This window comes from Plutella xylostella, chromosome 22, assembly GCF_932276165.1.
Source record: "Plutella xylostella chromosome 22, ilPluXylo3.1, whole genome shotgun sequence".
Classification (NCBI taxonomy): Eukaryota; Metazoa; Arthropoda; class Insecta; order Lepidoptera; family Plutellidae; genus Plutella; species Plutella xylostella.
In genome coordinates this window covers 4,322,878-4,348,337 of record NC_064002.1, presented here as the reverse complement: position 1 = coordinate 4,348,337, position 25,460 = coordinate 4,322,878, and the positions used below count along the sequence as shown (strand labels likewise).

The following is a 25,460-nucleotide window of genomic DNA, read 5'->3' as shown; positions in this document are numbered from 1 at the left end:
TCATTTATCAGTAGGAACGAGTCAACTCTGAAACTAATTAAAGTCAGCAGTAAGAACCAATAAGTACTTGTGCTAAACCTGCTCCACTCACAAGGGAATTCGGTAAAAGTTGATTTGTTAATATTGACACAACTGAAATCGAAGCCATATTTGGCGGTCTTATCTTTGAAACCATACCTACAAGGTTGTTGTCGTATATATTTAAATAATATTACCTTTTATTCCAGTTGATTAATACATAATTTATACCCTGTAAAATGCACATGTAGTGTGGATTGAATGTAGTATTGATGTGTACCCTTTGTACTCATTCCAAATCGTTGTAAAACGTTCATTATCCAACTAGAACGAGCACAGACATCAGTACTAAAAGTAATGACTTCCAAACCATTTAGGTATCCAACAAAATTTTGTATTCAACATGTAAAGTCCTCACAGTCCGAAAAAAATTTATTTACCATACTATAGTAAATCACCATCTTATTGTCCCATATGATAAAACATTATTTGTTTCTGCTCGTCGTAACTACAAAATTTGTAATGTCCCCCCAACTCGAACGAGTTACATTCAGAAACAGCATTATTTCCTGGCTCCTTTTCTCTACAATAAGCTAAATGCAGTAGTTAAGTTCTATTCCATGACCTACACAAAATGTAAAAAGGCTCTTTTGGATCATCTTCTGACTTTAAACTACATTGAAACAGAATCACTTATTTTGACATGTACATAATCTTTTTTCCCAGTTTTTTTTAAACCTACTACTATTAATTATACTTAACTGAGTCTCATCCCAAACTTTAAAAATTCTCCATTGTCATTCTGCAAATCCAGTAGTTTTTCGTTATATAACTTATATTTTCTTATTGTACCTATTTACCATTTAACTTTATTTTGTTATACGTGTAAGACGCCTAGATTTATATAAACCTGCTAAGAGGAAACTGGCGTCCATAACACAGGTTCACACCTACTATGGAAGCCATGTAACCAATAAAACATTATTATTACTTTTAAGGTGTCAGATTGTTAAGTTGGTTAAATAAATACTTTTTTCATTTTCATTTCATTTTCAAATCGGCTCGCGACTATATCTTTTGAATATAGGTTATGGAATATGTTAGGCATACTTTAAAAGGAGACATGCCCTAACAATTTTGAAAGTAAACTCTCTGTATTGACTCTTGACTTTATTATTTAGCCTCGATATATTCCCAATTTAAGTTACGCAAAACTCATCCAAAGTTGTTAAAAATATTTGTATAAGATACTTTGAAAACTTTTTATTTAATGTAAACAAACATTTACTTCAGTGAATATTCGAAATATTTTTATCAACATATTCATGAAGTGTTTGAATTTGAATTGATTGGGTCTTTTGAGATACGGCTTGATAATAATTAAAGCAGATCCCGCCTCTAGCCTTCAGTCGTGTCTGTATCCATCCTATTGAGTTATGAGAATGATGGAACTGATAGTGCTCTTGTGTACTACGCAGTGCGCAAACTTTTTGACAATAATATAATCCACTCCTGCGCACTCCATTGCCCCAATGGTCAAAATTCATCAGGAGGACATTCATAACTGAATTCATATACACACAACAGGTCTAAAGTAAAGGGGCGAATGTGGATGTGTGTATATAATTATGTTTCAAATAAAGCGATGAAAAAGAAGGAAAAATAAAATAAAATCGAGCTTTTTTATTTTTCCCTCATGTGTGGCTTAACCACACATCAACGTCTGATCCGGTCGTCGAAATGAAACATGATAATTTGATAAAAGGCCCGAAGCTAAGGCTTAACAAAATAAAAATATAACAATAACATTTTCTTGGGTTGATTTGTTATGCATTTATTTTAAGGTATTTATTAAAAGTACTACCTACTTCTCCGTGTAGAGAGCCATGTAAAAGTTGCGTCTTACCTACCAAGATAATATATGAATGAAGGGCTTGTATCAGACCGCGATGGCAATAACTACCTATACCTAAAAGAGCGCAGCACTTAGAGAAGAAGATATCAGTGTTTAGTGTAACTAATCAATAAATACCTATCCTAAGTTTTTCTAATTCTTTACATAAAATTTTCAGATTTGACTGGTGAATCACATGGAGTGAACTGTACTCTATGAATAAAAATCAAGCAATAATCACCTTTATTCCAATGTGTATAGGGAAGTCTGACGCTAGAGCTGGCTGAGGGTGCAGGGCTGGAAGCAGCGGCAGAGGTAGAGGACAGGACATCATAGTTGCGCCAACCTGACGACAAAAACATTATAGGTATTTAAAATTTATTTATTCTCAGGTAGATAAGCTAGTATAAGAGATTTATCTTGTTTATACCGACACAACATATGAACGTACTTTATGATTGTTCTTAATATACAATGTTTTGTTTTTCGAACCCGACAAACAACACATAGTATAATATCTTTCTTAAATGGCTATCTGATACTATAAAAAACATGTGCAATAAAGGATTAAATAATAATAATAATAATAAGTACTGACACAAAGTACTGATAAAGATACAAATATAAATAAATATGTAGGTTATAGGGCATAATATGGAATTATAATAAACGCTCTATAACTTTAACTCAAATTAGCGAAGCAAACTTAATAAAACCCATGACTACAACTACGTTACAACTCAAAATCATTTCATTTCTGGACGAGAGCAACAATGTAACAAACAAAAAAAACCCTCACTGCAATCGGCAGATACCATTCTACGCTTCAAACGCTCGTTACAAAAGGATTCAAAAAGTTCATAGCAACAACCTGCCGTCATACACCCCAAACAAACGGAATGAGCAACTCTAATAAACGGAGATCAATATGTCATTCTGCCCGCCATCGAGCCTGTACACGGTAAACATTCGATCGGAAATGTCGAAAACAATTTAGTTAGCGATGAAACCGAAAAGCCCGCCTAAAATCGTTGGATATGCGCCTCTCTAATATTCCGTGTGGACCGGAACGTTCGTTGAAAACTTTATGAATAATATATGGAGGCCGGCATTCGGCGTTCCAGCAGATCACTGTATTAGTGTGGCCCGTGGCCCGTGGCCCGTGGCCCGGCCGCGCGCCGCGTGACTAATATACATTGCGATCAACCGGACAGCTGTGCGTTTGAGCCGAATTGTTTATTTAACACTTCGCTCTAATACTGTGATTGTTGAACTGTATAAGGATTAGCGGTGATACTTTTTTTATTGTCATATACTTATACATTGGCCTTGCATTGTCTTTAGATTATTTATGGTTACCACGTGAGTTTGTAGTAACTAAATCAGCTAAAAGCATTATTTAAAATATAATTAAGTATTAATATTCAGATCCTTAAACCGAGCACTCCCTTGAGGTTTAAGTAAATCACTGTCTTAGCACAATCATTTTGCAATTAAAAATATATTTAATTCTCTGGAGACAAGGCTTTGCGCTGAGGTCTCAGTTTATTATATAACAAAAGCAACTTTGAGTGGTTCTTAAGTTTTCTTTTATGCGGAACGTTTTATTCCTTTGACATTTTGAAAGCAGTTTAGTTTAAGCAAATAGAGAATTCCCGGATTTCTCTCAATTTTGTAAACAGACAGGGATGGACGGCTCCAAGGCAGCGAATGAACAACACAAAACATTTCTACCTTTGCTTGGTCGGGAATTCTAATTGCATTATACGTAGAGTTCGTTTTCGAATGGGATGACTGCAAGCTAGAGTTTCTCTTTCCAACAATGTTGGTAAAGGAATATTACTTAGTGTAATCATGTCTTGCAAAGTTCCGTATAAGTCCTAAGACGCCTTAGTCAGAACAGAGCAGACCAAGAGACAGTATACTTACTCAAGTTGTACGCGAACGGTTCCATAAACTTAATATATGCATTCAGTACATAAAAGCTTTTAATACGATTTATATATGAAATCTTACTTAATCTCTCAAGTATTAATTAATGCTTTTTTTATAAAAATGGCATAATTAATTCTAGGTAAGGTTTGTTACGTAAATGAAGTTAGGAATTAATTTACCTTTGCAAAGCAGTTACTTTTATTAAAAACAAGATAGCATTAAAAGCAATTCTGCTCATGACAGTCAATAAGCGCAGAGCATTTATAAACAAAAGTTTTTGCTGAGCGAAATTGTGAAAATTGTGAAAACCGTTGCGCGGATAGCACCGGGGGCGGGCGGTGCGTGCTGACGTCATATCTCATGGCAGAAACCACGCTCCTCAACTATTCAGAGGTTGGGTCTCGGAAGTTGTGTTATCATTCATTAATGTAATTAATGGAGTTACGGAACTATGCCGCTGCGGCGCCGGTGTAAGCGACCGCGGCGCGAGGTGGGCTACAGCATTTTTAGCGAGCGTCTAATTAAATTGCGGATCTCTATCTTCTTATCCTCGTCATTGGGTAGTGTTTTGCGAATTTGGCTAGGCTAATTAAATTGAGGAAGTAGTTGTGTTTCTTGACACCAGAGATAAGCAACGCAGGTTTTTTATGTATAAGGTGGCTACGGGTATATTAATATAATAATGTTATTTGTTCGGTACCGCATGAAGATACCAACCGATTGAATATAATATAATACGAATAATGATCACGTTCGTATTATTTTTCTCTCAGTAGCAGGTACAGAACGGCGATTGCGCAAAATGTATGGCATAAAAAATTCAGTAACAATTTCCCAAACCGATAAATTCTTGAGCGACCGTTCATAATTTATTTTTGAAAGACCGAATCAGTTTTATCAGGCAATTTTAAAGCGGTCCTCACGGGCGATACCCTCCCAGTAATATTTGAACTTCAAAAAATCCAATAATTTCACCGAACCCTCCGAAGGCCAAATACCTTTGAGATTAATTAATTAACTATTCATTTAATTAAAACATCTTTGCAAAAAATCTTTTTTTTTTCGTTCTAAAACGACAAGGAAAAGGAGGTATTGAAAAGCGATGGGACTTTTATTATTAAATTAATTGCGTGATTATTAGGGGGGGAAAGTTTGCAAACTCAAATATACGAGAAGTTATAAGAGTATTATATTTATAGAAAATAAATGCATCACAATATTTAAATACGTTTAAATGTCTCGTGCAAGTCACCCTTAGTCTACAAACTTTTGTGTTTATTATATTAGTAGAATCTATAAATAGCTATTTCAGAGATGATGTTACATTTTCATATTATATAACTATCATAATATTAAATACCGTGTGTAAAACTCTATCCATTTAGAAAGCCTTGTAAAATTGTAACAACTTAAACCAGGGATGGTTACTCTAGCTACTAGCACAAAAAAACAAAAGAGAGCTGTCATGTAATCGGTACACCATATGATGCGACGAGATAGTAATAATTAGGTAAGTATAACAATATGTGGGGCGCAAATATATGTCAGCTGTCCATGTGTGAGATACACAGCCATCCGACCCCAAAACCAGGCATCTGCCTGTCACGTAATATGGGTATCGGACAACTGATAATTTTATATTATTATCTACACAGATACATAGATACATTTCAACACCCTAGCTAGACCCAAACACAAATATTCTGTCTTTTAACAAATATCTGCACAGGGCGCGAATCGAACCCGGGACCATCGGCATATCAGTGAGGGTCCCTAACCACTGACCCATTCAGCTAAGGATAGAGCCGTGATTAGAGCAGCAGGCGCTCGGAAAGTTCATTTTTCGCAAGATAGAGTAACCTCAGGTCGGGCCGCCGCCACCCCACAGAACACTATAAGTTATTCTATTTAGGAGTAATGTTGTGGAACGCTGCAGTCGACGGGTGACGGCGAATCGTAATTCTCAATCTTACAACATAGAATAACTACAGAGAGTACATATATGTAAACGTATGGAAGTGTAGCCACTGAAATATAATATATATACTCGTAGTACATACGCAATGTGTTTCTTCAAATCAAAATTAATAAAAATTTCTTGTTAGGCACCCTTATATGATAATGATTGTAATAATTGTATAGTTACAAAATAGACGACGACCGAATGGCGTAGTGGTTAGTGACCCTGACTACTGAGCCGATGGTCCCGGGTTCGATTCCCGGCTGGGGCAGATATTTGTTTAAACATAGATATTTGTTCTCGGGTCTTGGATGTGCCCGTAATCTGGCAATAGGCCCGCCCCCTATTACATTGGGACTAACATAACACTCTGGCGAAAAGTGGGTGCAGCAATGCACCTCTGCCTACCCGGCAAGGGAGTACATTAGTACAAGGCGTGAGTGCGTGTTTTTTTTTTTACAAAATAGATAGGATATTTTTTCAGGTGCGCTGACTTTAATGTAAATATTCAAGAATACTCTTATAAACGACTTGTCCAGCCACTACTATGTACCTAACTGTCTGAACTCTAAAGTACCACTTTATTTTTATGTAATGTACCAGTCTTATTTAATGTAATATTACCTCTTCTAGATATATTTTGTATTAAAATAAGTTTTGAGTCTGCTTAAGGCGGGTTCGTCAAAAATGCTCCCGCCGTAGCGAGTAGTGTGGAGTGAAGCGAGATGATCGTCTGCTTATGAAAGTTTGGAAGGTAAGCCGCGCGTTTGGATTTATTAACATGCTCAGGTAACAGCTTAAATATTTTGATACGAACATGCAGCTGAGCTTGGCATTAATTTGTGTTAAGTATTTTATCGTGCAGCGCTCACTCTTATACAGACTTAGTTCGTTGTTGTTTCAAAAGCCTAGTCAGAATGTAGCTGTATTTAAATTTAGAAGATAGGTTCATGTTATCGGTATCACATCGGTTGTTTCTCCGTCTGGTCCGCTCCCGCTTCTCACGGCAGGGTTCAAATCCCAGCCGTCTCGATGTCCAAATGAGAACTTTGGAATTTATGAGTAAAGAAAACAGTTGCACTTACGTTCTTACGTCGTATCTAACAAATATACTATCAGTTACCACATTTTGAGTCAGTCAACAAAGCCCTGAAACTTCATGCTGTCGTTTCAATATGTTTCCTCTATTAAGTGGTAAGAGCATTTTGAACGTTTTATTTGATCCAGTCGTGTTTGTTGCAACTTTAAACCTCTTGTGTGGAATTTATGGTCTAACAACACCAACTTTGCACTAGTTTGGGTTTTAAAATACTTGAAAACTGAAGCTGTAATTTATTAGCCATATGGTAGTTTAAAGTTAAGGGCTTGGTCGCATTTCGATACAAAAGTTAGTTATGGCACATACCTACATTATATGGACGAACACAGTGAAATCTTTAACCGTATTTAAAAGCCACCATGATTATGGACTCACTGACTTTGCGATTCTTATAAACAAAGCATACGTAATAACCATCGGCTGTACTCAATACACAATAATAGTACTTAATGACAATTCAGCTAATCACAGAGCTTCATTGCACACTCAAATTCCGCTTTTCGTCACATTCTATGGTGTTAAACTGACAGTAACAGTAAAACAAAAGAAAGAAAGAAAGAAAATACATTTATTTCACATACACACAGAAACAACACAAAAATAAATAAAACAAATAATAAAAAGCTTAAAGTAAAGAGAAATGAGCAAGGGTGTTGCTTCCCGGTGCAGAAACGGGTTCTAGCTCAGCTTGGTGCTATGGTACCCCATAGCGCTGGTTTTCAGCTAGAACCCTGGGTGAACAATGGTGCTTTATTATGGACGTACACATACGATTTCTGTCTCGTATTATTGTTCCGATTTTTCCAAACTTAAACCTGTATGTACTTATAACCAATTTTTAAGTCCTTAAAAAACAGGACCATCATACGAGTTGTATTCTTGTAAAGGCAATCAATTGAAGTCGATCCTTTTTATAGGAAGTTGTTACCTTTATACTCCTGAGGCAGAAAGTTGTACTTTTAAATCTTTCTTTATTCTTTCCCCAGTTTTCTTGTTATCGTTGTCATAAATTAATTTAGCAACTTGGATTGCGGTCGTCCCCAAAATCTTCAATAGCTTTGTTTTCAATTTGGTCGCGCTGTGTATGTGACATTTTCTTAATTTCACTTTCTTTTGTCTTTTTGTATATTTCTTAGAAGTTAGAACTAATAACGGTTTGCCGGGAAAAAAGTTTATTTTCAATTTGACAATAAAATTATCTGACGGCATTTGCGGTCTGATTTCATTACTTATATTATATTCATTGGAGGCGCATAATTTCATTTGATGGAAATGGGATTGTAATCAAATTGATTATGTTGAGGAAATTTTGAAATTTCCACCTTATATCCGTTTTAAAACAGCAAAATAATATAAAATAATAATAATATACCTAACTATCACCGTAATAGCCTTACATTTTCCGGTGATATACCTAGTTACTTTAACATAATAGGAAGTTATGCAATTGTGATTAATTTCACCGGAAACACCGGCGAAACAGTTGAAATTGGCAGCGAAAATTGCCCGTATTGGTTTCCAGAAGCTGAAATGCCTCAGCTCAACACACAAAACCTATGCTCCATTAGGCTAAACATCCATCTCAAATCTACGTTCCTAAGTTCAAGTGCTACGGAACTCCATCGTTTACCTTCAGACGTACACAACTAATTTTAGCTTAACTAAACTTGATCTACTAAGCTAGGCGAACTAAGACTCTAGTACAGTTTGAGAAGTAACCTATGTTCGTACAAAGTCGCAACGATAAATAAGAATAACAGAAAAACATGATATTAAATGCATAATAATTTACGGTAAATTTGCAATTTACAATTCCAGACGACTATACTATACCTCCTGACTATACTGATCGCTGATTTATAAGTGAAATTTCCACTGCAATTATATTAAATACTAAGCTAATTCAATAAGCGTAACACTTAGGACCATGCAGCTTTCTTACACTCGTGTAAGAATGTTACAACAAGCATAAACTAGCTACTTGTGGTAACAACATTAAACCATGTAATGCTGCCGTTTCGTTGGATGCCGAAAGGTGGACGAATACCTTTAGCAGCCGAATGCCTAGAGTAATATTACTGTTCCAGTTTTACTCTGTTTAGACTAAGACGTAGCATCTACCGCGGCTTATGACGAACTCTGAGACCTATCGAGTTTGCCGCTCTAACATTTAGCCGGCAGGTAAGACTGTAAACTAGATATTTGGGCTTGTTTGTTTGAATGCTGCTGTTTTTGTATGCAATACACATAGGTATTAATTAAATTAAACAAGGTATATTTTATTTAGTAAGCACACTCTACCCTGTTTGTAAGTCTTTGTCCATGTGTTAAGTAGTTAGCTCTGCTCATATTATAATAATAATTATTAAGCTTATAAATATTGTATACCAACTAGTTTTAAGTCTTTTTTTGAAAAGATGGCTCAGGAGTTTCTTGTTCTCCGTTCTTCTCCTAAGACAGGAAGAGCCACCCTTATCCGAACGGAGAGTAGTTTGTAAAAATTGACGTTCATCAGAAAATTTTATATTGGTGAATAAAAATATTTGACTTTGACTTTGTATCCTAGTTAAGTTGTCATGTAATTTATGTATCTACGAAGATAATAGGAAGAAGTAAAACATACATTATAATAAAAATAACTACAAAAGTTTCAAAAGTTGTGCATTCTTCATCTTAACTGTTACCCTAAAAATCCCAATGAATAACATTGAACGGAGTATTCATAGCTTCAATTCATTTATCTAGAGCCGGTTTTAGTGTTCACCGTAAACTTTTACTGCTTATAGGTGGTAAAATTCTTATTAGGACGTAAATTAGTGGCCCTGGGGCGTGATCAGACAGTGACAATGTATGAATTTGAGCGTCGTTCGCAGTACCTCATAGTTTAGCAAACGCCCGCAGAGAGCCATGCAACGGTTCTATTGCAACAATGTCTTTGTTTTATTAGGCGGTCAAGTTTGCAGCGGCGGCCGAAGGGAATAAGTGTTACATAAACAAAATGTATTCCGCCTTAAGTTTTATTTTTCCCGAGGGGATAGAGTCTGTTAATTTATGAAAAATAGTACTGGATTTCACTAGTCAGTAGCAAGCACTGCTGAGAGTTAGTTCATGCGTAAGCGTTTGTAGCGCTAGCTTCAGTGATCATAACTGATCATTAAGCATCATATGGCACGGTTATCTATTGGATGGGTCACCGATTTCAAGTGGTTGTTTTCTGGGCGCCTCCGTGATTCAAACATCAGTTCAGACGTGGGTTCCGGTAAGTGTTTCGGCAGTCGTAAAGCCTAGTCAGAGACTCAGAGGCCTTCGGGCAGCTTGAAAACATCCAACAGTCGCTCGATTACCCCAGAACTCTCTCAGCACAAGCTTGCAGCACAGTATAGACATTTCTGAATATCTCAATCAGTATGCGTTTTAATCTAGAGATGCCGATACTAAGACACAATAGTGTCCGAGGAACGTTGTTATTACATAGTGGAGGAGCAGCAAAACGCGCCATTAACTGATTTCCAACAGCGTCTGCGATTAATTACAGACGCATTCTCAGCTCGCTATACAAGGACGGCATGTCGGTGGAAGCAATTACTTGGACAGTGCCAAGAAATTAATACAGGCGTCGATCTATGCGGCGTTTGGCGCTGCCGTCGAAAACCGGTTAAGATGAATTAAGACCACATAATCGTTTAGCGTATAATATATGATGTGGTGGAATTCATATGTCACTATGAAGTAAGTAAATAAGGGCTCCACCCGAAATAAACACTGTGTTTTTCATAGCAAATTATGAGGAAAGTAGAAGCAAAACATGAATCACAAAAATAATAAATAATAAAATGTAGTAGGTTTGAATTAATAATTTAATATTCAATTGTCTTTCTTTCGTCAAAAAATTTAAAAAGAGATAAATTACGTATTTATGATTTGTTTGACCAGTGTGACCAAGCCTCACAAAAATAATTAAAACTCTGATTATAAATAATTTCAAATTAGACTATTTCGTTTTTTGAATTTGCTATTTTTAACAACCTACCAACTCCATACGGACAAGCGAAGCTTCGTAGATACGTCGCTATCTCAATTTGAACATGTTATCCACACTCTCTTTTGTTCTGTTCACACATCAATGGATGATGGATTGCTAACCAATAGCTGTGTACGTGGTAACTTCAAAACAACTAATCCTGCAGAGTGTGTAGAGCGTTGAAAAATCGACTTTAAAAGTTTTCACCGAACGTGAGCGATTGGGCAGGTATGCTCGCGGAAGCTTAAGGTAAAGTTAGCTCGGTTGATGTCGAGCAAATATTTTTTATACGAAGATGTTAACGCCAATCGAAGTGTCAGTCGGTGGATGGGAGAACTTTTCATTTTGCGTCGATGTATCAGGCCTGTTGTAGGGAAAACAATTTCCTTGCTCATTTTAGAGCCAATTTTTTTCATTTATTGGGAAGTGTATTAGAAGGGTGCGGTTTACCGTTCCAAAGTAAAATATTCACGGCTTTTTTCAGTTTTTTTCCATAAACAGCGTTAACCAACACATACCCACACAAAAGATTCCTTCAACACAAAGTACTTTTCTATAGTTTTTCATTATTTTGTAGCTGAGTGATCGATCTATGGTTATACGTTACAAAACGGCTGGTTTGGAAAGATTTGCATTCTTATTGTGTGGGAAACATCGCCTGTAAAGACTACATTAGCCATTTTTGCTATAAAATAGTATGCTCGCCTGCTTTTGTTCCCTGTTACTTTGATAGATTAGTTGTATAAGCTTTCTGCAGCTGGAAAACGGAATAGGTGTATGGCAACAGCTTCGTATACTCTATACAGTTTTAGTAGTATTACGGATAAGCAAAAAATAGTGTGTTATGCGTTTGATTGGTATATAATTGTATGTTTTTATGTATGAACTTTTCATTGTATGAATTCCAATGTAACTTTAAAATTAGTTATAGTTAGTGTTCTGTTTTTGTGTACAAATAAAGAATATAAAAAGTTTTTGACGGTCGAATGGCGTAGTGGTTAGTGGCCCTGACTGCTATGCCGAAGGTCCCGGGTTCGATTCCCGGCTGGGGCAGATATTTGTTTAAAGACAGATATTTGTACTCGGGTCTTGGGTGTTGATATTTATATTTAGTATTTATCTATCTATGTATTTGTGTAGATATATCAGCTGTCCGACACCCATAACACAGGTTCTGCCTAGCTTGGGGTCGGATGGCCGTGTGTGAGATGTCCCCACATATTATATTATATATTATAAAAAAAACAATGGATTAAAAAAAACATGAAATCACCTTCAAGAACGTAGGTAGGTATGTATCTGACTTAGTTATATCTAATAATTACCTTCAACTTTAAAAACTCATAATTTTATATCTAGCCTACATTCAACCAGCTATACAATCTTGAACAAACTGATAGCTAAATGTAATATCGTAACATTCTAAAAAGAGAAAAGATGTTCCCGGTATTACGCGCACATATGTGGCGTTTTTTTCCCTACCTTTTGAGGTCCAGAGTCCTAAAATATCCGAACTTAATGGATATGTAATCCTATAGACGGTCATTCGTGGCCTCAGGGCTCCGTGTTTCTCTTTATAGAGGTATTGGTTTTCCAAGCCACTGGGTAGGTACTTTTATTTATTAATGTAAGTATATTTTATGTCTTTGAACTTTTATCCTATTGTGTTTTTAGGTAAACAAAATATGGTCACGACTCTGTCTGAGATATGAATAATAAAATATGAATTTTTAGTTGCGATGCGTGCAGTTCAACATATTATAATTATGGGTAGTTACTTTTCCTCATATTTAAGACTCATAATTATTACAAAAACTAATATTAAATTCAAATGCTACGTCCCAATATATACAGTACGAGACAAGAATAAGAAACACGATCATTCAACTACAATGACAGAACACGACCGGCCATAACATTGCAGAGACGACATCACGACCTCTCTGCAAATGGAAATTCGAAAAAAACACCTGTACAAACTAAAATAGAAAAGGGACTACAATATGTGAAAACATTTCGTCTGCCTTTGATCACCCTCTTTTTCAATAGTAGAGGTCGCGAGTAATCCTTTGTGTGTCCGACTCGCCCCGGGCAGGGGGGTCAGTCTATATGACGAAAAACGAAGTTTCGGAACGCTGCGCGAGCCACGACTATAGCTCGTTGTATTAAACGTACCTCTCGTTCGTTAGGTTTTCGTCAGTATAGAGTAACCCTCCAGAGCCTCGAGGGTTGCGCAACGAAAACAGTAATGTATACGTTTAATTGATGACACAAAAATTAGTACCACTCAAAATACGTTGGACCCTTTTTCACTTTTGTTCATCAGAATCATTAGCCGAAAAGGTCGTAATTTCTATAATGGAGCGCGTTGTGGTATATGGTTGGAGTGGTCGCGTATTTGCAAAAAGTGACTCGTGCGTTGGCTGTAATAAGGGGGTCTTTGTAATGGTATGATCGAGGCCAAATAAGTCCAGCAGCGGACATAGTTGGTATATAAGAAGATTCTGCAAGCTTTTAATGTATGATACTTTTAGTAACCAAATTAAGAATTAAATCGTCAAAAAGTTTCAAAGCTTAAACGAAATATGAAACAAGTCTCTCGATAAAAGTCATGAAACTAGTATGAAACTTCATGATTAAATCATGAAAAGGCTGTGAAGGCATTGAATATTTATCGAAAAGTTTTAACGGCACATAAACGAAAGCCAATTAGCAATAAAAGATCAAAGTAATTTTAAACAAACTATAATTTACGAACGGTTTTTAATTTCGCTCCGTTAAATGAGTAGTTTCAGTTTGAGATAAATTATTTTTGTGTTCAGGAGCAATAAATCGACAGACACGGGCATTTCGCATATTGAAAAGTTAAATTTTAAACCTGCATTAAGGTTAAAAGCCCGAGCTCTTATCTGTGGTCGATAGGCAAAAATAAATAATCAAAATTGTATTTTTTTACTCATATTAGTGACTTTAAATGTCGGTCAGTCATCCTTGTAGTGAACACCTTGGTCACCACTTCCCAATTATTATTAATGATCTCATACAGGTATACCTACATAAATGTATGATACGTATATTTTACTTTTAATTTTAAATGTCAACTACAGGAAAATTCAATATGCTTTCTTAATAATATACATCAAAAAGGAAATAGAGCAATTTAAAATGCAGATAATACAAAAGAATAATAAAAAGGAAAAATAACAAAACTATTATTCCGAGACTAACCCTTTGTATGTGATCTTCCTTGTTACTTATTGTAAAAGCGAGGTTCACAGGAAAATTTAATATGACGACGGCTTATTTACTCAATTTTCTATAGCTATGAGCCGACCTAAGAAGACTCCGCATTGGCACCCCACTGTGCTGATTTAATTAACAAGATATGCCGTCGTGTCCTTATTACCTAACATGTATAAACCTACGAGTATTACATATACATATCTCGGACAAAAAACATATAAGGAGGTGGTAGATCATACAATAAAAAAATAATTGACTCAGGTCTATTAAATAATACCTATGGACTGCGATCTGGATTCAATCTTTTTAACAAAGTTTTGCTATAATTATATTTTACATGTGGTTACCACTTCTTAGAAAGTTTTTAAGACTAATTTATTGCTTATTTTTGTCATGTGCTTAAGTTGTATGTATGTGTGTACATAACTAAAATCCTAATAAGTCTTAGTAGGTATATTACGTAGTTACGAAGGTGCGTTATTATAATCTTATAAGGTAATAAATAGTAACTTGTAATTGCCCTACTTACTTTTTGGAACATTGAAGTATAAGATTGGATGTCTCAGAAGATAAGGTTTAGGTGCACCTAGCACTAATCAGTCTGTAGTGTGTGAGCCCTTCCGTTTATTATACAACGACTTTAATGGAAGTTCTAATTTAGTTCTTTTAAATTTATCAGTTTAAAGTATTCTTAATACAAAACAATTATTAGCACGTATAGAAAGAAATACTAGTGAAAAGTAAACACGACAGGTCAAAAAATTCACTTTATTAATAGTCAGAAAAAAATAGCAGATCACGTAGCTGGATATAAAATGCAAAAATACGATAAAGCAAAATTGAGTAGAAGAAAGGTAAAAATGTTACCTGCCATTTCATGCGCATTTGTTCGGCGTGTGCGATCAGAAATCTGTTCAATTATGTAAGTAGGTACTATATACGTATATTATATATTCGACAGTTTTCCTGAAATGCCCCACGGCTGAATGTAGTACTGTTTTTAAAACGGATTGAATGTCGGTAATCGAATGCGCTCCATGGGAGCAATTTTAATATTATAAATTTAAATAGTAAAATTAAATTTCCGGACCGAAACAGTAAGTTTGTTGTGATGGCATCCTCCCGTTCCGATATTCATGTAACTTAATATTTTATTGAAATAGGTATCACGGTGATCCCCTTTGCTACATCAAGATGTGCACGCCTCATCACCATGGTACGGTGGCCTGCGCCTAAAAGTATACAGGCGGAGTTTTTAAAATAGCGATCCCTGATGATGAAGGGATCAGCTACATCTGTTATAAATCCGGGGACGTGTTGTGTGTGATGTATGTAGCAGTGGTGTTTATGTGGATGTGCTTGAGCAGCATGTGAGCTTGAGATCGCTATTTTAAAAACTCCGCCTGTATACTTTTAGGCGCAGGCCACCGTACATGCTTATGGGCCCCAAGCTAGAACGTAGCTTATGTGGGCAAACGCTCATATATCAAGTTTGAATTTTATTGTAATCCTTAATTTTTACAGTTACATAAGTACATTGTATTCTATGTCATCGTGAGTGCGATTATACACATTGAGTAAATAATTTCCTAATAACTCACATTGCAGTACAATGGTACAATATCACGGGATATACGGAGAGTATTTATAAGTTCATTGCCACCGCTCTATATTATAATGTTAACCAATAAGTATTAGTTTTACCAGGAATAAGAAACATCTTAATTACTGAAGTGAAAACATTGTAGCTAGAGCCTAATACTTAAGAATATATTTAACGTATGAGCGGTGTATTTTAATATTAAAAGTTCTGTGCTTATAATGTACAGTCTGGGTCCCCAAAGAGCGAGCAAAGTTTTTCTTTACACTGTACAGGTCAAACATCTTCAACGTCATCTGACGCCGATGTTTGAGCGACAAAATTAAAAAAGTCCAGTGAAGCTCGAGACAACTATGGGATTTTAGAGTTCCGTAAAAAATACATGTTCATAATTATTATACCTACTGTTTTGTTGTGTTTTGTGTAATATCACTGATTTGGTATGGTATTTGTGAAATACGAACAGTTAAGAAAGGAATAACAATTAAAAATATATTCTGTAAGGACCCTCAACTAAAAATATATATGAAAAAAAAAAAACTTATCAACCAGTCTTTTTTAAAGTAAATTTATAAAAAGTTTTACTTACACTACTATTACAAAATAATGGTGTCTTAATAATTATTGTGAGCGTCATTGAAGATATAGTTTGTCTTAGCAATTCGAGCGCGTATCAGCAAAATACCGTTTCGCTTTTTAAACTAGGGAGTGCCAAAATGACAACAGCTGCCCAGCCTTAATTAGAATTTTTCGAATGGCACAACGTGGCGAGCGTATTTTGTATATTTTGTTACCTTCCCCGTCGGTATAATTTAGGCAAAATTGTCTAAGATTGTAATAAAAATGTCAGGCCTACTTTGCGGGTTGCTATCACTTGAGGGAAAAAAATATTGGGATACTGGGATTTGAAATACTATATTATTTAAGCAATTGAAAATGAAAAGAAAGAAACAAGCTACTTTTTTGCACTAACAACTTACCAGCATTTTGAGTTTCTTGGTGAATTGAAATTACGCTTTTTTTCGTTTCTGAATTACCTGTAACAATAAAAACTTTTATTTAGCTATGGTGGTTTAACGGATAATATTTAAATACTTATAAGGAAAAATATATACGTACAGACTAGGTAAAAGTACCTGAAGAATAAAATGCCAATATCAAAAAGCGACAAATAAATAACAAATTATATGGCAATCGATATCTACGAATAAAACCGTGCTATGAGTACTATGAAACACAGAAACAAAAACATATTATTTCGTGCATTCAATAACAGTAAATCAGCATGACTGCGCAACTGCACAATATCATACCTGGAGGGTTACTCTATACTGACGAAAAACTCACGAACGAGAGCTATCGTACGTCTGGACCTTGAATACAACGACATAGAGTCGTGGCTCGCGCAGCCGCGCTCCGAACTTAGATTTTCTTCATATAGAGTGACCACGAAGTAAGGCATACCACTCACGTGAACATTATTTAATTTGGTCAGGATTATCCTGGTGTCCCGCGCGCCCAACAGGTGGCGCTGGCGAGGCGCCAGGCGCTGGCTTTGTCTACATTATGATAGTACTTAAAAGTGCTTAAAACTCTACCGAATTCGAGCACAGAACATATTTCACCATAAGGTCCGCTATTGTTATTATTCAAAAGCTTTGGCCAGGCTTCGGTAGTGGAAGTTTCGAAAATTTTACGTACTAGGGGTTGTATTTAATTAATTTGGTTTTGTTTTATGTTGTAGGGATGATATGCACTCAGGTAGTGACGTAGGGTACAGAGTTAATATAAGTCTCAACTTGTGTCATGAAGTTATTATTTTCTTGGCGCGGAGGGGGCGCAGAATTACACATTTTAGTAATTTTTACACAACACCAACAGTTTCAGAGGTCCTTGCGCGCGCGACACAACGACATAATATATTATGCGATGCATTTTGTCACACTTATTTTGCACGCGATACCCGAAACGCTGCCAAACATGGCAGGGTCGCCATGTAAGAGATGGCTTAGGCGAGACAAGTGAAAGAGATATATCACCGAATGTTGAGATAATAAAAAATGGTAAACCAGATATTATTCACAAAAACAGAACGAAATTGTATTACCTACCTTCCTAGTAATTAAGTGTAGTTATTCTATATCAATTAAATAACATGTGTTTATTTTAATAATGTGTAGTCGTGTAATGTTGTGCCTTTTATATGTTATTCATTTAATCTTCAGCATTATGTAACCGATTATGTAATCGCATTAATCTATATTTTATAATTTGTATTGCTATACAACAAAACAACAATATGTAATCATTATGTTTTGTTTTTTCCCTCCGATGGGGATGTAGGGATGATATGTACTCAGGTAGTGACGTAGGGTACAGAGTTAATTTAAGTCTCAACTTATTATTAAATAAATGAGTATTTACTGGAAAGTCGCGTATTTCACTTGTCTCGCCTATGCCATCCCTTACAATGTCGGGAGCCTGAAGTTATGACAACTTAAAAATATTACGTACAATACAAGTTTTGATTTTGATGACAGATACGTACCGTACATATCTAACTCATAACTCAACATAATTCTACTATCGGATCATTTCATCAAAGCTGTAGTAGTTATGTGTATTTTTCAATAATCAACGGTAGTTATAATTGAACCCGGATCTAAATGAAATAAAAACTGCATGACTCGATAGTTCAGGAAGAGAAACATAGTCTAGTTCAGCGTAATATACGTATATGTAGATATACGTATGTGATATAAAGTAATTACACAAACGATACAAAGCATGCAATGCATACTTTATTCACTTCTTTTATACGTATATGAACTCGCTTTCAACAGCATTCACGACCAGTTCAATTCTCATAGAACCATGCTTTAAAAACTGGCAATTTAAAACAAACAATAGCGAACTGGCCACCAACAAAAAGAAAACAACATTTGAAATTCAAAACTCAGCAAGTTTTTAAAACGAGGACAAAAGGCGCAACAGTTAGCCCACGTATCCATCCACGGCTGCTTTTGAAAGAAGCCTCTACGAGCCTACAACAGGTAGGCTTGGCGCTACGCCAGCTGCTACGCCGTGCTACGACATGCTACGGTCTCGTAGCAAGCTGCTACGAAGAGCTTTTCGGCTTTAGCGGCTCTCACTTTAAAATGTACGCGAACGTGCTGTGGTTTTCAAGCCACAAGGAAGTATTTTAGACTGTTGTTGGTATTTAAAAAAAAAATGTACTTATGTAGTAAGGTGCAGAGAAACCTGACCCCCCTCAGAAGCATTGTAACTATGAGAGGGGGGTCAGGTTTATCTGCACCTGAACGTACCTACATATACTACCTACATTAATTCTTTGTTTCTCAATCTCAAAATCATCCACGCAACTGGTAAGGAAATTACGTCCCAAGTCAAGACATTCGAATAAAATCCGTGACGTCATAAAGCAGAACAAAGGTGGAGCGGTAATAAAATTTGTAAACGGCTTTGATACGGCCACTTGGGTGCCACTGCGCGAGGCACCGCGAGTAATGAAAACGAGACAATTTGAGCCACGCGAGGGCTCCCTGCTAAGGCAGTCTGTACCGTATATGACTACGCCAATGGACCTAGAAGTATAATAATTATTATGTATTTATTACTGTTTTTATTTCAAGCTTTTCTTAAATATTGGTAACATGACAACAAAGTCATTCACGTCTTACAGACGTAAGCGGCCTGGTAGGCTAGATATTACAATCCCTTATTATAAAATGTAGACTAAAGATAGTACTGATTTTGAACAGGTTATAGCCCGGAGCTTTAATAATAATCAGTGGTCTGTAACCGGGTGTAAGCCAGAAATATCTTTAGTCTTCGTTTTATTATGAGGGAGTACATATTATTAGTATTACTTACATAAAATCTCGTCATTGCTTTTTATTAAATTATCAATCCATGGTCCTTGTGGGAACAAGTTCTCTTAATCCTTAGGGAGGAATAAAAGGATCTTACAACATTTTAAATACCTTTAGTTTTTCGGAGTTTCTTACAATACTTACCAAAATGAATTTGAATGTTTTTTTATTGCCATCCTCTTGTTACAAGCAAATCTTAAGCAACGACGTTGTTTTTTGAAATTTACAACCAGGATTCCGTATTAATAAGTAAATTAAGAATTTGGGAAACTTTTCCTTATGAGGTATTAACGGAATTTACTTAAAAATGTAATGCAGAATACGAAAAGACTGAAGATTGGCTTATTTTATCAGTCTGTGTGAGTCCAGGGAAAACTGTTTACTCCATCTACATCCAGACAGTTCTAGAATCCTTGCAGAGGTATGCAAATTGTATTGTCTTTTAAAATTTAAAAATATAATTTATTTATATTGATGGGTACTTTTGAGCCAGGAACGATACGGGGCGGTATTTTTAACCAGTCAGACAGAGCTTGTGGTTAAAGATGTACCTTAGCAAATGTGAAGTACTCTTTATAAAAACAAAAACTGAATTTTCATGGGAGTAGGTATATGGCACAATGTTGCAGATAAATTATATTACTATAATAATATACACCACATAGTTTATAATAACAAAAACAATATTAATTTTTATTTTCACACCTAAAAGCCTTATAAATTATACTTGAGATCGTACCTAATACGGGAATAATATCTAATCCTTATATTCCAATTTAATTTATTTAATCATTGTAATCTATTCATCAGAACCCTCCTGTTTCAATAGACAAAGGGAGGAAGGGTTGTATAACACAACCGAGTACTTTTTACAATTGAAAGATTTAAAATTAAATGATACAATCTGAGAATAATATCGAGATTATCCATTTCTTTAGACAAGGAGCAGGAGGGGCCCTATTCTGATAATTTCAAAAATAGCTTTCACTGATACCAAATCGTTTCTGTGGCAAGATAGACTGAAAGTTTTGGCAGGCAATAACATAGCGTACACCTCAGGTTCTTTCTTACTAGATTTAAAATAAATACCTTATTTAAAATCTACATGAAAAGCACGAACGAAAATGTATGTAGATGGGTCATTCTACCAAACATCGATTTTTATGTTCGCGTGAAATAACTCTTAAAATATAATACCTAGACGTTAATAATGTACTATCACAATCAAGCCGGGATCGTGTTCTATGTGTTCTCCATAAAATATAATGAAAATTTTCATTATTTATTGAAAAAACCATATCGACACTATGTGATTTGTCACGTCGTGTCGATTGTTCGCGAGCGTGGTAGCACGGTTTGAGCAGCTATAAAAAAATATTGTGTAGAGATAGGATTATATTTCACATAATAAAATAAATTACAATACTTTTACTTATTCATAGTTAAATATTATATTTTTCCAACAATTAATTAAAAAAATACAGACCATTCTACAACCGTTATAAAAAAATAGTCACAAATGTCGACGTTCATAAATCACGATTATATGAAGGTAAATATTTTACTCTGTGAACATATTTTTTTATTAATGGCAACTCTAAACCACACCTGTCATTGCCAAGTCTAAAATTTTCGTGGGGAATGAATAGTTTTTTTGTAATTCAAAATTCAATATACGTTCTACACCTGTGTCAAAGTTGACCTGTCACAAATGAGGAGGCTATAAAAAATAAATGGATCATTCAATTACAATTTTTGTTACTTGACTTAGTGAGTATGAGAGTACTTAGCACATTTTTAAAACATGCACAAGTTTAACATCATATTGAAGCTGATATGGCGTATTTTGTCGATGTTCTCACTAATGTCGATGTCACGCGTGATGAAAAATTGTTCGACAATTGTGATTTTGTTCGACACGAGGTGACAGATGCTTCTAGGACTTTGGTCAAATATCTATTAACTGTGTATTTTTTTTTCTATTGCTTATTGCATTCACTAATATAATTGTTTACCGAGATAAATATGTCAAAAAAGTTAACAGATGTATCAAACATGCGATGCAGGCGTTATTATATGTCTTGTCGACACTTGTGATTTTATTTGATCGACACAAGTGACTGTAGCTTGTAGTGTGTTGTGAAATTTCTGTTAATTATACTATATAATGTACCGATCTTTTTACCTAGGTTTAGGGTTTTTACCAAAATAGGGGTAAAGACGAAGTTAAAGCACAAGAAATACACGGTTTAAGTAATAAATATTAAAAATGAGTAAATTAATGCTAGAATAAGAAATTTGACAAAAACAATACAGTAATTATGGAAAATACTTTAAAAAAATAAAGTTTTTAAAAAAAAGGAGGCACCAGGATTAATGCAGATTATTTTAGACCATTAAAGGTTTACGATTATCAAATCAAACTTATTACAAAATGTGCTAAGGAAAAGACAAGGATGAAAAAAGCGATTCTGAGATTATTGATCTAAATAAAAATAAAATATTTGGAATAATAGTCCCAAATAATGTATTATTTTCATTTAATATGATTCCGATGACCTTGATTCATATTTATTTTGTGGTCACCTAATAAAACCTAAATTTCCACCATCAAAAAATTTCGACATTTGTGAAGACACTTTTGTCGAAATTTTTAATATATTTTTTAAACTTTTTTCAATATATAATTTCAATAGACAAAAACATATTATGGTTTATATGTAATGAGAATAATATTATAGAATAAAGTTGAGAACCTTAAATGATTATTTTATGATAAAAAACATGGATTGTATCACCCATGTCGACTTCATAGTCACTCGTGTCTATTTAATAAAACAAAAAGTTCATATTTTTTCCTAAAATAATTCTACTATATCTCTTATTTTTTTATTTAATGTTCCCATCATTATGTAAAAGTTAAAAATCTACTTCAATATGCGTAAAAGTTGATTTTGTTTTTATTTATTTTTTTAATCCGTACGGTAGAATTACCCAGATACGTTTTTCTCGTAGCGTTTACTCGGCGTGCAAACCAGTTTCCTCTAAGCCTTCTAGCGTCGCCTACGAAAACAATCCCGGTCGTAAGTAACCGTATCACTGTTATTAAATCGAGCAGCTCCAGAATAAGGGTCGGTAATGTCATTAGTGGCACAATGGCGGCTGAAACCCGCAACACAAATGATCCGTAACGAAACACCCGTAAAATTAATTTAAAATTCTTCTACAAAGACCCATTAAAGGAACGAAGTGGTTGTTAAATCTTTTGTCGAGTTCGGCTCACGAGTTCTCTGTAAGCATCCACTGAATTAATGTTAACGGATAAGGAATATAGGTACAATAATTGTATTTACGTAATATTGTCATAGTGCTCCAAAGTAGTAGGTATGTTTAAATTTTCATCCACAAATTTACTGCTTTCCAAAGTTTTCCAATATCCACTATACATAATAATATAATATTGGTATTGTTAAGGATTCGTCATCATCTTGCTTTGCTGCTAAAAGATTGTTTGTACCTATTTTTTTTCTAATCAATACGTAGGATGTAGCTATAGCACTTTCAAAGATGTACCAGAACCGACGCGAACAATCGCGATACTCATCCGTCGACGGCCTCATACATCGTGCGTGTATTCCAGAAACTTCGAACCTGAGCCCACTCCCAGATCCATCAATTCACACAAACCATTCAATGACGTCACACGAGATTACTTAGCAAAATCCTTTATACGGACTTCAAAGAATGGAAATTCTAAGCAGCATTCGATTGCCGGCGTCGCACTGCGAGCTATAATAATAACAGCTATTGTCGACAAGACGCATTGTGCACTGAGATCGGTTTCAGAGAGCGGGGATTCGATTTAAAATAAATTCTCCTCTAAGAACTGGTGACAATGGTGAATGTAATCTTGAGGTAATAGGGATAGGTGATTCGGCGTTCTTGAGCACTACAAGTATTCCGGAGATGATAGCGCAGATATTCGCAAGCGTTTGGACGGAACGATAAATTTATAATCTAAAATCTATAATCTAAAATTTATATCGCGCTATATTTAAGTAAGCATGTTGGTTATTGGATAAAGACGTTGGGTGAAGAGTTTTAACTTGAATTTTGAATTATAAAATTACACGTATTATATTATGTCATCCATAGCAATAAACCTAGTTTTTTTAAGGCTGAATCGTTTAAATTAAATGTTTTATTTTTCAAATTACAACTCAATTCTATTATTGTTGTTTAAAATTACTGTATTATACCGAAATTCAAACTGAAGTAAAACTTCGTCCAGAAAATCGTTTTGCCAAATTGAATAGAAAATTGCATCGAATACCAATCAAAACCATACAAGTGTGTATGAGTGACTCAAATACTAAACGAAACCAGTTTGGCAGTTTGGGCGTAGTTTAATTAATGTGTGCCCGAGTGTAAACACGTTAGATATTTCATAAAATTTTCAAACTAATGACATGTATTTAGAGCGGGCATTAGTTCGGTGGTATTTTGCGTCGCGCGGAAATGTATGAACATTCGCGATGCCATTGCTCGCGGAACTTCGCGCGTCATTACTGAATGTAATTAATAAGTTGTTTCAGTGTGAGTTTAAATTTTCGACCATCAATATCAATTTATCGCGAGCTCTCTCTGACCCTCGGCTGTATGTGCTGCTGTGATGCAGGAGGGTACTACAGCTTGCCTGAAAACAAGCGTATGAGAGCTGTTGCAATTGATGCAATTGGTACGTCTGTTAAAAAGAGATTATCAATCGATTTTGTATTTTTAAGTTGTATTTATCAATAATTAAAAAACTTCTTCAAATCGTGTCGACGAAAAACAGTAACTTACTGTACTTTTCCTTTACCGTTATTTAGCGTTACTATTCATTACTGAATACTGAAAACTTTCCTTGGTATTTATAGGTCGATTTATTTATCCTATGGCTTTCTTCACTGCTCGAATGGTGTAGTGGTTAGTGACCCTGACTGCTATGCCAAAGGTCCCGGGTTCGATATTACGTCCGTTTTAGTTTTTTAAGTGTGTTAGTACTACTACATTATATAAATAATGTAAAGTACATATACAACATCCTCACTCGCATACATTGCAGTGCAAGACGGCACAAACATTGTACTTTTTTTTTTTTTTTTTTTTGTTTATTGTTCATTTATTTATAACATTTCTTAATAATACATGCAGTGCTCTTAAACCTATTAAGGTTTGAATGGGCACTCATCACTCATGGTTGCCATTCATAGTTAAGTAGGTAAGTATTATGTAGGTATCTAAAGGTACGATACAATATTAATATGGGTAGGTTCTTAATACAATACAAAATGTAAGACCAATACATATTTACTCGATGCACACAGTTCATGAATAACCCGTATCAAAGAGAGCAGTATTCACGGTGCAACACTAAACTTTAGTACTAAGACAACATAGCCTTATGCTCCTCCAGCCCACACTTTCATATTCATTGACCGTAAAAATATTTTCTATTTTGCGAGATTGAATTTTCGCTAACTTTGTTTGTGCGTCTCCAAAGGTAGGGATAGCAGCGCGATCAATTTTATTTTATTTTTATGTATTTTTATGCGGGTCCCTCGGCTTGTGTTATGACTTCTTTTCGATTTATAGTGTTACCCAGCTATTGTATTATATCGTTGATTGTTATCGTTTACATTGTCGGCTGTGTAAATGACTCGGTTGTTGGCTGTCGACATTTTTGTCACAATTTATTAGTTCTGTCACGGAAACTTATTACAGCTTTTAACGTCTCAGATTGTTATCTAAACAT

The 25,460-nt window shown here is 35.1% G+C and overlaps 1 protein-coding gene across 4 annotated transcripts in view; it reads right to left on the bottom strand.

Annotated features, from left to right (window-relative positions):
• The window catches only part of LOC105394091 (polypyrimidine tract-binding protein 1), a 331,428-nt gene that overhangs the window by 207,310 nt on the left and 98,658 nt on the right, over positions 1 to 25,460 (bottom strand). For 2 of the 4 annotated variants that reach the window (XM_038105572.2, XM_038105575.2), the window contains exons 2-3: positions 16,751 to 16,807; positions 2,154 to 2,258 (exon numbers count right to left, since the gene is read on the bottom strand). In XM_038105572.2, the coding sequence (XP_037961500.2) occupies positions 2,154 to 2,258; positions 16,751 to 16,756 (111 nt within the window). In that variant the 5' untranslated portion in view covers positions 16,757 to 16,807. Of the gene's footprint in view, positions 1 to 2,153; positions 2,259 to 16,750; positions 16,808 to 25,460 lie in introns of those variants that run through there. The other 2 variants (XM_038105578.2, XM_038105582.2) reach the window with 1 other exon arrangement.